The 13,156-nt window shown below is 34.6% G+C and overlaps 2 protein-coding genes across 2 annotated transcripts; one reads left to right on the top strand and one right to left on the bottom strand.

The window, feature by feature from the left end:
• The first annotated feature begins 477 nt into the window (after positions 1-477).
• On the top strand, positions 478-1,791 carry LOC136817086 (BTB/POZ domain-containing protein KCTD16-like). Its single transcript, XM_067073426.1, has one exon. The coding sequence runs from the start codon at positions 696-698 to the stop codon at positions 1,647-1,649; it is 954 nt and encodes a 317-aa protein (XP_066929527.1). The 5' UTR covers positions 478-695; the 3' UTR covers positions 1,650-1,791.
• Positions 1,792-4,764: 2,973 nt separating this feature from the next.
• On the bottom strand, positions 4,765-9,982 carry LOC136817070 (neural cell adhesion molecule 1-like). The gene is made up of 5 exons (XM_067073412.1): positions 9,798-9,982; positions 7,012-7,410; positions 6,285-6,587; positions 5,764-6,039; positions 4,765-5,420 (listed from the first exon to the last, which is right to left on the bottom strand). The coding sequence occupies exons 1-5, from the start codon at positions 9,838-9,840 to the stop codon at positions 5,302-5,304; spliced, it is 1,140 nt and encodes a 379-aa protein (XP_066929513.1). The 5' UTR covers positions 9,841-9,982; the 3' UTR covers positions 4,765-5,301.
• Positions 9,983-13,156: the final 3,174 nt, after the last annotated feature.

The following is a 13,156-nucleotide window of genomic DNA, read 5'->3' as shown; positions in this document are numbered from 1 at the left end:
CACATTCCCGTACCTGCCCATACCCCTTCTTGCCCAAGAACCCTCCCCCCGGAACGTAGGCTACTGTCATCCACTAACGGATTCGTTCTCCTTTCGTTTTATTCGCGGTTTGTAGAGGTCTGGCGATTCAATCTACATAAAGTGTATTTCTTTTCTATCCATCCTGCTGGACATGTTACGTATCGTCTCGAAAACCATAAAAATTGCATCAATAAGTACTAATAGGGGGTTTATCTAAAGAATCCTGCATTACTAAAAATAGACAAAAAGAACGACAAATTTCACCATTCACAACCCAGACCGAAAGTGACTGTACCACCGCTAGCGATTCATTCCCCTTCGTTTATCACGGGAATTAACTTACATGTGGTTTAAAAGAACGACAAATTACGTATGCGTGTTACAATGCAGGATTCTTTAGAGAAACAGACTGTAATAGCCAAAACTAATATCGATTGTACCAAATCTTTTAGATTGCAGACAACAAAAATACTCACACAACATCAACAAAAAAAAAACACAGATCCACCAACCTATATTCATGCGAATACAATCTTCAAAGTATCGTCAAAACTTGGCTCGACATCAAACGAGTATAATAACTAGTTGATCCAATCATCTAAAAACACTCTGTATAGCTCATGCCACGATAGAAATCCATGACTGATACAAGCTAATGCACTTCGTCTCGCATAATGGAGAAACAAAAGAGAGAATTCGAAATCACCAGACCGCGTTTAAGACTGGGTTCGACTTCCAGTTCAACCTGTTCTTCATCATTAACAATAGGCAGTGATGATTTAGTTACAATTGGGTTAACAAGCGTTGAAGATAACAAATTTCACCAACAATTACCAACGCACGCACCACTCCAAAGGCGCGAAACGTTTCCTCCCATCAACACAAATGCGGCTAGTTTGCTTATCAGTGATTCTATAGAACTCAATGTTGGAGGGACCGTTTATACGACTACAGGCTGGATATTAGCCCGTGAACACACATCATGGCTTGCCAAAAACCTTGAATCGATGGCAATGCTTGATAGGCGTGGTCGATACTTTATTGACAGGGATGGAGGCCTGTTCCGGTATATTTTGGAGTATCTGGGAACCGGGGAGATCCGGATTTCAAAGAATTTTCCAGATATTGAGTCTTTGCGGAAAGAAGCCACTTTTTATGGATTGAAAATAATGAAAAGGATGCTGGATAAGCACTTGATAAATCAAGATAACTGGGATCCAAATAAAGGCCATTATATAACATTGACTGAACATGCAACATACAATGTCAAGTTTCGTGATAACCTCAACGTTGTTTTTAAAAGGATTTCCAGTATAACTGTTGCAGGGCATGTGAAGAGTTGTCGGAAAGTCTTTGGTAATAAATTGTCGTTAGACCGAGATTCGAACGAGAATTTAGATCGGTATTCATGTCGCATGTTGATTGTACAGGGTAATGAAATGACAGTTTTTGATACACTGAAAGACAATAATTATGAAATGGTTTCGAATAATAAAACTGATGCCGCCTCACTTGGGCGGACGGGATTGGGCGAGCGAAAAGGTTCGTTAGTGGATTTATCGTTCGAACAAAATAAGAGATGGATCCATGTGACGAATTATTATTTCAGACGGAAAAGTGTGAAATGAAAATGGTAAAGAAGTAGAAGTCGTGGAAAAGAGCTAAAGATATGATGCGTAAAGAGACAGATAAATCATCGCCCAATTGACCTTAATGCAGTAACTCCTTTCAGCAGCTCTAACCGAGGGGTAAATCACTCGAAAAATGGTGTACGAGATTTATGATTTATTTTTGATTTTTGATTTATTTTTGATTTATTTTTGATTTATGATTTATTTTTGATTTATTTTTGATTTATGATTTATTTTTGATTTATTTTTTGATTTTTGATTTATTTTTGATTTATTTTTGATTTATGATTTATTTCTGATTTATTTTTGATTTATTTTTGATTTATGATTTATTTTTGATTTATTTTTGAATTATTTTTGATTTATTTCTAATTTATGAATAGGAGTAATTTTATGGAAAATTTTTTAAAATCATAACGAACTGATACTCAAAATCATTGTCAAAAAAATAAAAAAAGTTGAAAAGTCAATTTTTTTTCGAAAGATTTTTTATTCATTTTTATTTATTCATGATTTATTTTTAATTTATTGATTTATTTTTAATTTATTGATTTATTTTTGATTTATTTCTGATTTATTTTTGATTTATTGATTTATTTCTGATTTATTTTTGATTTCTCATTTATTTCTGATTTATTTTTGATTTATAAAATTGTGTACGAGATTTATTTTAGTGATTCGCCCTCGGCTCTAACCAGAATTTACAAGATATTACAAGACTTCCCTTTAGAAAAATAAGCTTATCGTATATCGCATTTTCCCCATTATAACCCTCTCTTATAACACCACACCTAAAATCATGAAACTACTAAATAAGCAAACTGGCACACAACATTGTTTCAACGTTTATCGAATGTTCACAACGTCCATATAACGCTATCTAGATGAACGTTGAAACAATTCTGGGAGCTGGAAAGCGCAAGGAAATACAGAACGATATAATAAATCTATTCATAAAGTGCTAATGTTATAATATTATTCATTTAACATTCTCTAGAAAAGTTGTAGTAGAATACATACATTTAACTGAAGTTATACTAAAATCTGAAGAAAATAACATCAATCTTACAATTAAATTTTGTATATTGGTCTTTTCACTCTGAAATCATTACAGTGTGGCCCAAAAAAGTGGACAAAATTCTCAACATTCATTATCGAAAGTTGGTTTAGAATAATTGAAGTAAGATTATAAAAGCATCCAATTCCCAAAACGATTGAATGGATTTTTGAGTATACAAGCCATTGTATAGATTATAATACTTTTCTTTATATACAAAATTTGTCCGCTTTTTCAGACACACTGTACTTCAAACTTAAAGATCTGCTGTTTATTTTAAAGCCTATATTTGAATAAAATTGGATTCTTTTCACTGAGTTCTTGAGTTCGCCAAAAGGATTTGTGTGCAAAGGACCTGCTAGACTGAGCAACCAGAAGTTGCCTACAAAAAGTTTTTGCGTCAAAAATTATAAAAACCGTTACATGTTTTTTTTTTATAAGCATTGCACTTATAAGCATATGTAGGCTCAGATATGGGGAAAAATTAAGCATATGGCAAAGCATTGCTTGAGCCTACAAAAAATATTTTTTCCCTGATTTTGGCTTTTTTTGGCTGGAATTTCACGGATTTTCAGTATTTCCCTAAATTTATGCTTTAGATTTAAGCATCCCCTCAAGCATTTTTCAGCCTTATTAAGCTTTCGAACTAAGCATCTCTGAGCCTGTTTTCGGATTTTTGTATGCTTATATAAAAAAAAACATGTAAATCATTTTTATTTATGAAAAGACGATCTTAAAATTTTCAAAATTGCTAAATTTTTCCAACTTCGATACCAATAATCAATTTTTTCGATGGAGTTACTAGAAATTATAAGCATCCTCAGTTTCAAAGCCAAAGTCTTTGTTATACTGTTATAAAAATCTTTACAGTACTTTGATAGAACTAAAAATGGAGAATATAGCTCAGTAATTTTGACAATTATTTGTTTGGAATAGGTTTGTTCGATTGAAACAATAAAAATTATAATAACAACTTATAATACCAATCGTAATATATATAATATCTATATAATATATAATACATAAAACATATTTACACCCAATAATATCTTTGATCTTTATTATTATATTGAATTAAAGTGTTGTTTTACTGCAGTATGTTTAATGCAACGCAATCAATAAAATATCTATTATTCTAGAAATTAAAAATGGATTTTATAAAAATGGTAACGAAAGTTAAAAATTAAATAAATATGGCAAAACCTTCCACCCGAGAAATATTTACGGAAAACTGGGCGAACTTCGAACTTTTACCTGGATTTAAAATTGAAGCATATAGACTAGAAAAAATGATTACGAGACCATTTGATTTGTTGTTTTACGGGCCCGACCGACCATGGAATTCTAAAAGTCGAAATAAAAATAAAATTGATTTTTTTTCTTCATTGCTTTATGGACTGCCAAATTGTCAAAATTTTGATAGTTTTCCAAGGTTTTGAGAATTTATGTTCAATGTTTCCTTTTATCCATGAATTCGAGCTTTTGTGTCTTTTTATTTTCTAGTTCGCATTTTTGTCAAGATGTAGTAGCTTTTGCTGCCTTTTTAGGAGATTTTATAGGTGAGATTCTACTTTTATTATTATTTTTTCGCAGACCGACCGGACCTCTTTATTGGGTAGCTTGGCCCGTAAAACAACAAATTAAATTGGCCTCGCCTTACGAGCAACCAAAAAGGGTCTTGCACTTTCCAAATTAGTACATCGAACATATCCTTTTTGACCCTAATGAAATATGTTCCAAGGCTCTTATACGAAATCAATTATAAAATATGATATATAGTTTTCTGTTAATTGTATTTACAATCTTTGTAAAAAAACTCAAGGAAGCCTACTCTCGGGTACCTAATAGCCGGGGGGGGGGGGGGTTGGAAAAAATCTCCAACTTAATAAGCTGGGGGATGTCCTTGGTGGAAAATTTTTGAAAAGGAGGCTAATACAGCACAATTAGGACAAAAGAGGGGAAATTTCAAAAACATTTTCCCAAAACTTAATTAGCGGGCAGGGGGAGACGGCTATTAGGTACCCGAGAGTACTTGAAATCACTAATTAGTTTAATGGTATACAACTCAAGGTAAATCACAATTTTCAGGAACATTTTTTAAAAATGAAACAAAATACAAACAAAACACATTAATAAAAACAAAATTTAAAAAATTGTCATTAATTTACCCTTCTGAGTGCAGAAACAGGGAATCTGCCTCTTGAATTTAGGACCGATAAGAGAGCATTGTAATTGACTTTTCCCAACAAAATTGTTGATTATCCTTTCGTTTCTTCCAACGTATTCTTGTAAGAATTATATTATCATATATTATATTATATATGTTATCGATCCACTGAAATTTCACCTATCTTCTATAAAGGAGTTGTTTCTCTGGACAAACCATTCTAGACACTACTTTCTTTCATTAGAAACGGGAGAAAGCTGTAAGACGATATCTGTGCTTTTTAGCCGATGACTGCTTAGAATGAAAAGACGTAGTAGCGACGAGTCCTCCATCAACGACACTCCAACGTTTTCGGTTTTATTGGTTGTACAATGGTCTGCACGATATTTTCACTTTTTGCATGTTTCAATTTAATCATTACGTCATTATAGCAGTAATACAAGCAAGAAATGCAGTAAAGATACCAAAAAAACTGAAGCGCCATAATTGATGGTTCCGCTACCGTTGACTTGTTTTTGTGTGACCACCGGCTTACTCGTGGACGCTAAACAAGGAATATAGCAACATATAGTTATGGTATTGTACAAGATACTCCATGTTGTGAAAGAGGCCATCTAAAGTAGTCAAAATATTAGGAGCTACTACTAATAATTATTCAGAAATGATCTTATATTCTGTCTTTGAGAAAATCAATGTTACGCTACCTGGTAAACAAGTCTCTTCGCACTTTTAAAGGGTTTTAGAAGTGAAATAGGAAGTTACGAGGCTTAGATCACAAGAATACTACGCTTAGCTACGTTTCCAGAGATGGAGCTCCACTATTTGTACATTCACAATAATAACCCATAATTATCAAGTGTGACAAATAAGATCAAAATGATAATTACCTCCTGCATTTTTAACAGTCAAATTGTACGTCCTTGCACCATAATCGTTGCTGCCTGAACAAGTATATGTGCGAAAATCACTTTCATCTTTAATCTTGTATAAAAACATCTGGTTACTGTTTTTGATGGTGTAGTTACGCGTGGTCTGATTGAATATAAGCCATTCAATGTTTTTGATGATGGGGACCCCGATTATTGGGCAAATTTTTCGGATGCTATCACCGATGTTTAGTTCTATGGTTTCACTGTCAGGGCTGGGTGCCTTCAAATTAATGTCTAAAATAGTAAAAGGGATTAAAATAGAAATGAGATTCTTAAAAAAGTGTTTGGAATCGAATATCTGAGGAGGCTTTGCCTCTTCGTCGAATCTCCAATAGAATCATCACTCATAAGAAAAATCAGGAGCATGAACATAATTGACTAGCTCATCAGATGAAATTTAAGGAGTAAAAACTTTACACAACTTACAATGAGCTAAGCTAGGGAACGTCAGGAAAATACATGTTGATTAAAAATCTTACATCCAACTTCAAGATTGAATTCTTGTTGATCAGAACCTCCCACATTCTCTGCAATACATCTGTACGCTGCTCTATCTTCCAATTTCAATGGTTTGAAACTCAAATACACTTCTTTAGATAGTGCAGTAATCTTTGAAGGTACAACTTCTTTACCAGCATCATCGATCTTTATCCATTTCATATTAGGAGTTGGTACAGTGTTTCCTTCAACTTTACATCCAAATTCTGTTGGCTCGTTTATTGGTCTTGTTTGAGTCTTACTATTCTCTTGGAAGAAGAAATTCACATTGATCTTGGGAGGTACTAAAATTGTAAACAAAACAGTTTCTGATATTCTACATCATGTACAATATTGTTGCCAGTGTGCAATGCACTGGGCTCTGTAGCTAGTGCACAATGCACTGGGCTCGACTTCAGTAGCTTAGAATTATTCAAAGGCCCAATTGTAGCAAAACAAACCAAAAGATTAGTGCCAAGGCCCCAAAAATCTAAATTTTTTGAACAATAATAAAAAAAAATACCCCCAAATATTTCCTTAAGGAACAAGTGTGCCAAATTTCATCCAAATCCACCATTTTTGAAGTCTCCAGGCTATCCCAAAGTTTTTGGCAGACACTGACAGACATTCTCAGATTCTAGCTCAACTGAAGTTGAGAAATTTCTATGAGTTTTGGCTTAAAAAATCTAACTGAAACTTTGCCCTGAAATGTAACAAATATCTTCTTACCTGCAGCTTTTAATATAGTTTGATTTGATGGTTTGACCCATCTATCAAATTCATTCTCCACAATACATATATATTCTGTATCAAAGTCTGTTGATTTCAAATTTTCTATTGTTACAGTCAACCTTGTGTCTTGAAATACTGAGGTAACACGATCTTTATAATTATCATCTAGATATTTTGGGGGAAGTGAAGGTTTTCCTTGGTCATCGAAATTGATTTTGAATAAGGTTGAAGATGAAACTTCATTTACTTTTGAAGCTTTGAAACTTATTTCTACACCAAGGTAAGCATCATCGTCAGTCTGTACTTGAAATTTAAGTTCCACATTAGCCGCAATTCGTGAATATGTTATTTCATTGGAAAGTCGTTTTACTTTCAACACCTTTGAAAATATATTTCCTGAAAATAAAGAAGAATGTTTCAATCTAAGCTTACACAGCTTGGCAAAACCACTTTTTCAAGGTACTGTAAGCCAAAAAAAAATAAATCAAAAAAGTAAACAGAACAACCTTTTCAACTACAAAATTTAAATATAAATATGATATGAGGAACAAATGAAACTTTCAATAAGTTTACAAATTTCGATACTTAATATAAAAACGAATTATTCTGAGACTTAGAACCCAGAGCAACCCTAAAGGTTAAGAATTTTTCTATATTTGATTTCTAACTGTATGACCTTTGGGAAATGCAAAAAAATAGGAATAATCTTACAATTAGCCAAAAGTTTAGTAAAGCTTTTCTCAGTGTGTGAAATTGTGTTTTTTTTTTAGTTTTCCTTTCCTTAATTCCTTTTCCTTTCCTTTCTATTAGCCTTTGAAGAATTTTCCACGTACAATCCCTTATTACTTGCCTTGATAGAGCTTTTCCTAATCAGGATACCATTTTGACTCCAAAAGATTAGCTGCATACGTGATACATGTTTTTTATAAGCATACAAAAATTCAAAAACAGGCTGATATATGATTAGGTCGAGGACTTGACAAGGCAGAACAATACTTATAAGGATGCTTATATCCGAAGAATACTTTAGGGAAATTCTGAAAATCTAGTAAAATCCAAACCAAAAACAGCCAAAATCACCAGTATGGATTTCGTGTAACTAACGCCGAAGTTCTTCGGCGTACAACTGAAACGTTTTTGGCGCATTGGCGTAAGGGTACTTACAAAGATTGTTTGATTTTCAGTTGGCGTAAAGTAATAATTCCAGCTCGGCGTGAATGACTCCATAGCATAATCCATCAATTTTTAGCTTCCGTTTGGCAAAATTTGCTTTTGCTCGCTTGCGCTCGCGTCAATTTATTAATTATGTTGGCGCATGCGCCTCTTTTCCCATCTTGCACCCTTATTGAAAAATTGAATGTTGGTACAAAAGAAATTTTGCTTGGCGTGAGGCTTGCTGCACGGAAAAATATCTTCGGCGCGAGATTTCGTGGAATCCATACTGGCAAAATCAGGAAAATACATTTTTCTTACATAGTTCGGAAGGGGGTCACTACCCCCCCTACCCTAGAGCTACCCCCCCTACCCTAGGTTCTTCCCCCTTTTAAAATTTGATGCTACCCCCCTCAAAATTTTAAAATCCTACAAAAGAAAATAGAACACACTGCATTGCGAAAAAAATAGAATCATTTTGAATCGAATGTTTCAAACATACTAAACAATTAATAAAGAAGACGTTGCATTGTAAATTAAAAATAAAACTTCTCATTTGGGAAAACACAAAAAAAAACATACCACTGACATCTTACCCCCCCCCTTTCTAGATGAACCCCCCCCCTTTCTAAAAACTTCCCCCTTTCTAGAAAAAATTCTCTTACCCCCCCCTTTCTGAGATTTTCTGAACATCGCTACCCCCCCCCTTTGGGGTGCGAACTATGTCTTAGGCTCAAATTTTGCCAAATCTGAGCCTTTTCTAGTTGCTTATAGGTGTAATGCTTATAAAAAGTGTGTATGGGCACTCTGTTTATAAAAAAAGTAGATCAAATTCCACTGTTCAATTTTATCTAACTTGTATTTTTCCTAAAAAGAGTGTCTACGTACAGATTAGAGTGCCTACTAAGCACATGTACTCATTGGGTTACAAAAGTCTGACTACGAATGTCAAATAGCCTGATAATTTGTGTTTGAGTCAATGAAGACCCTCCGATACGCTGCGGCTCTTATCTTAACACTATACAAACTATATTTATAGTAGATATTGACTTGACTTGCTGGGTCAATTTGTACCCATTTTTACCATTCTCTGCACTTGGGTAAGTTATGGTATGTCTTAAAATCAACATAATTTTTAGATCGCATTAGCCGACAGAAAACGACCAAACAAATGACTGAACATGAAGGGTACTATGATGTAGTTTCTAACCTGATTGTGTACAACCTAATTGTTTTTTCGCCTATTTTCACGAAAAACCGCCTGATAATTCTGCTGACGTCATGAAAATTTTGAAAAATTTATTTTTTCAAATGATTGACTTTAGTGAGATACATCTTTGGTGAAAGTTTGAAGACAATTGGATAAACCATTCTTGAGAAATTCAATTTTCAGTTTTTATGACGTCATCGATTATGACGTCATAATCAGTTTTTGCGGTTTTTCGCGAAAATCGGAGAAAAAACAATTAGGTTACATATCAGGTTAAAAACTACATCACAGTACCCTTCATGTTCAGTCATTTGTTTGGTCATTTTCTGTCAGCTAATCCTAATGCGATCTAAAAATTATATATGGTACTTTTCAGTTTTTCAGACATGCCATAACTTATAAAAAATACAGTATTTCTTACCTATTAGTGATAAGAGAAGAACGAAAATCGACAAGAAATCCATGATGTTTTAGCTATGACACAGGAGGCGTGACAAAAGTGATTTGATTTTCCCAACAACGGTAGATCAAGCACTGGACAAACCACAGGCTTTTTAATGAAAAATGACAGACATTCCAAGCAAAATATTTTCTTTTACTTTTTCTAAAGAGAAATAAATGATTTCAATTTTAAAACTTGTCAGAAAATCTCAAGAAAATCTCGACAAAGTGTGTAGTGTGATTTCTTCGTGCGAAAAAGTCTGAGTTTGTTTTGAAATTTCTTCAATTGAAACAGAGCTCGTCAATAAAAATCGAAAAAGTTTTCACACCTCAAAAAGAGAATTTCTTTATTTCCGTTTGCTAGAAAAACACAGTGTAGTTTCTATTTAAAGAATCTGTGTCTAACAGATGGAAAAGCGGGAAGAATAATCAGAAGCTCGTGAAGAATTGAAGCAAATTTCTATCAAACAAAATTCCTATTGGGTGTTTTTCATACATGTTTTTTATTAGAACAATTTTATTATAAACGCAACGATTAAAATTCGACTAAATTAGGGAGCGGTCATAAAGTATCTACTAGGGGGGGGGGGTGGGAGGATTCTAGGGGGGGGTTCGAAATTTTTTTCGAGGCCTTAGGGGGGGGTTCCAAAATTTTTTTTAGGGCTTAGGGGGGGGGTTCCAAATTATTTTGGGAAACTCAAGAGAAAATGTAGGAAGTCTAATTTCATAGTTTTACGTTTGAAGATTTCAAAAATTTTTCGGACTTACGCCCGACAACTCATAATTTATCTTATTGGATATATGTACATTTCCTAATGGCATTATTTGGGCATCGCCTTGCCCTTTTGGTTTGTAACATTGAGCTAGGCGACGGAAGTAGATTAGTGGCTCTCACAGCTCATCAGGGTGGTTTGAAAAAGTACTTCTTAAAAGAAATTTGTCAAAACGAAGTGTCTTTTAGCTAAAATGGTGGTGAAAAATATTGAAATTTTCGCCCGTCGGCGCAAACCATGGTTGCGCCTCCTTAGCATCTGCTAATGTCAAAACACCTTAACATTTCAAATTACAAAAAACAAATTCCAAGTTTCTTGACTCAAAGATTCCGGGCGTTACTTTCAACCATACTGCTCTTACAGTTTAATATTTTCACTTAATAATGGAGGGCGCAAGTAAGGACAGAAAATACCAGGGGCGCCAATTTCATAGTTTGCACCCCCAGAAAATTAAGCCAGGTCGCTACTGGGGAAAATAAGCCGTATTTTTTTCCAAATTTTACAGAGCTCAGAGGAAAACCACTTGATGATTCTTGTCTTAACCCTGTTATACTTTAACTTAACAGGGCTAAACTACTATCTCCCTTACCTTATTTTGACATAAAAAACTGTCATACAAACAAATAATACTCTTTGTACCGCATCTGGATGAATTCTTTTTCACGTAAAGATTTTTTAGTTGGGGGGGGGGGGGGGGGGGGTGTGCGAAAAAAATATGGGCCTTATGAGGGGGGGTTCGAAATTTTTTTTGAGGGCTTAGGGGGGGGTGCGAATTTTTTTTTGGATTTTTCAAAATATCCTCCACCCCCCTCTAGTAGATACTTTATGACCGCTCCCTTAGGTCCTTATGAAAAATATATGAAAATTGGTGAAATTTCATGGATTTTCTAGTATATATTAAATTATTGAAAATGTTTATTATATATTTACAACACAGATAGCTTTAAAAATTTTATGCACAAAATGGCCTAGCCTCTGACCTTACGATATCTTTTTCAGACTAATAATGAAGAAAAGTGCAAGGGGGTGCAAACAACCGGGGGTACTGAAGTGAATCGTGTCAGATAAGAATGTTTGATAAATAAGAAACCCTGGAAACCCTGACAGAACAAAAGAATTGAAACATCTTCCCATTTTCCTCCTGAAAGGCGGTGAAAGGTATGAAAGTGGACGAATAAGTGAAATTTTTTCTAAGTTTCGACCTGCAAATTGTCCAAAATAACCGAAAGTCGACCCTGTCAGATAAACGGCAATATCTTGAAAATCATCAAAGTTTGAGACCCTTTCAGATATTTTCAAGGACCCTGACCAGCAGCACGTCCCGTACCTCAGCCGGTGCAGGTGAGAGAGTTAAACAGCTATTTTAATGCAATAAAATCAAATGAAAAAGATCGAGACGAGAAAACACGGTTTGCGAATGAAAAATCACTTTTAAAAGTCGTCAGGAGCCTTTGAGTAGACAGAGAGACATTGACGCAAACAAACTGCCAGCAAATACCAACAAAATAAAGTGAACCAGTAGAAAAGCCAAGGGGAGGGTATTAGCATAAAATGGTAATCAAATTAAATGACATGATTACTGTCATAAATGACAGAAGAAACAGTCATTAATTAAGATTGACGAGATAAGCTGATTAGAAGGTCAGCCGTCTATGATTAATGACAAACGGCTGTCTGTGCTGTGATACTAACGGGCGTGGGAAAATTCCTTTCACCTACTAAAAGCCGCCAAATATACGTGTGGTTGCTATTCTGTACAAGAGTGTATCTCACGTATAACGTAACGCATTACGGCAATAAACTTAGAAGTTTTCGTAGATATGGATGCAGGGATTTTTCTAACCACTTTGAGCTGGGGCCGCTTTTGTAAACTTCGATTGAATTTCTAATATCTTAGATCGAGTATTTTGGCCAGTATACGGACATTAAAAAGTGCTTAGGAGAATCCCTGGGATGTAGCTCGATCTCTACTGTATTATTCAAACTCTAATGACGAACTCTCTGTAATTCAAACTTTCGTAGATATGGATGTAGCTCGTTCTCTACGGTATTATTCAAACTCTGATGACGAACTTCTCTGACAAAACATCACTCGCAAGATTGAACGAGAAAACAACACGTACATAAAAGCTTCTTCGAACGACAAATGAAGTTTGAAATTTGAAATATTATCAGTTTTTTAGGGGAAATATGGGGAGGAAAAAAACGGGATAATATGATTAAACAGATGGCCCCTCAAAACTTGATGAAGTTAAACCACATTAGAGACAAGAAAAAAAGAGAGAGGTTCCTTTTTACAAAATGGCGGAATAGAATGAACAATATTTGTAATACATGAAGAAGGGATAGGGAATAGAATTTTTGCAAAATGAAAAGATGGAAAGAGGTCTTTTTGGAGAAAAATACCTTTCCCTCCTCAGGCAGGACGATAACTCATCGATCCGGATAGGCGTATGTGTTTATTCCTCGTCGTTAAATTTTCCCCGGAAAATACGGCGGGTTTCTTCACAAGCGGTTTTTTTCCATTTTGTTCAGGTCTTGGTCAAATGTACCGAAACGAAGATCC

This window comes from Clytia hemisphaerica, unplaced genomic scaffold (assembly GCF_902728285.1).
Source record: "Clytia hemisphaerica strain Z4C2 unplaced genomic scaffold, Clytia hemisphaerica genome assembly, whole genome shotgun sequence".
NCBI lineage: Eukaryota > Metazoa > Cnidaria > Hydrozoa > Leptothecata > Clytiidae > Clytia > Clytia hemisphaerica.
Note: the sequence above shows the minus strand (reverse complement) of the source record. Positions and strands in the feature narration are given on the sequence as shown.

Excerpts from the sequence above, each read along its gene's own strand:
- LOC136817086 (XM_067073426.1), top strand. The coding sequence starts at position 696 with ATGGAGAAACAAAAGAGAGAATTCGAAATCACCAGACCGCGTTTAAGA.
- LOC136817070 (XM_067073412.1), bottom strand. The coding sequence starts at position 9,840 with ATGGATTTCTTGTCGATTTTCGTTCTTCTCTTATCACTAATAG. Across the intron at positions 7,411-9,797 it reads TCTTCTCTTATCACTAATAG|GAAATATATTTTCAAAGGTG; the intron begins GTAAGAAATACT and ends CTTTATTTTCAG. Across the intron at positions 6,040-6,284 it reads ATTCAATCTTGAAGTTGGAT|ACATTAATTTGAAGGCACCC; the intron begins GTAAGATTTTTA and ends TTACTATTTTAG.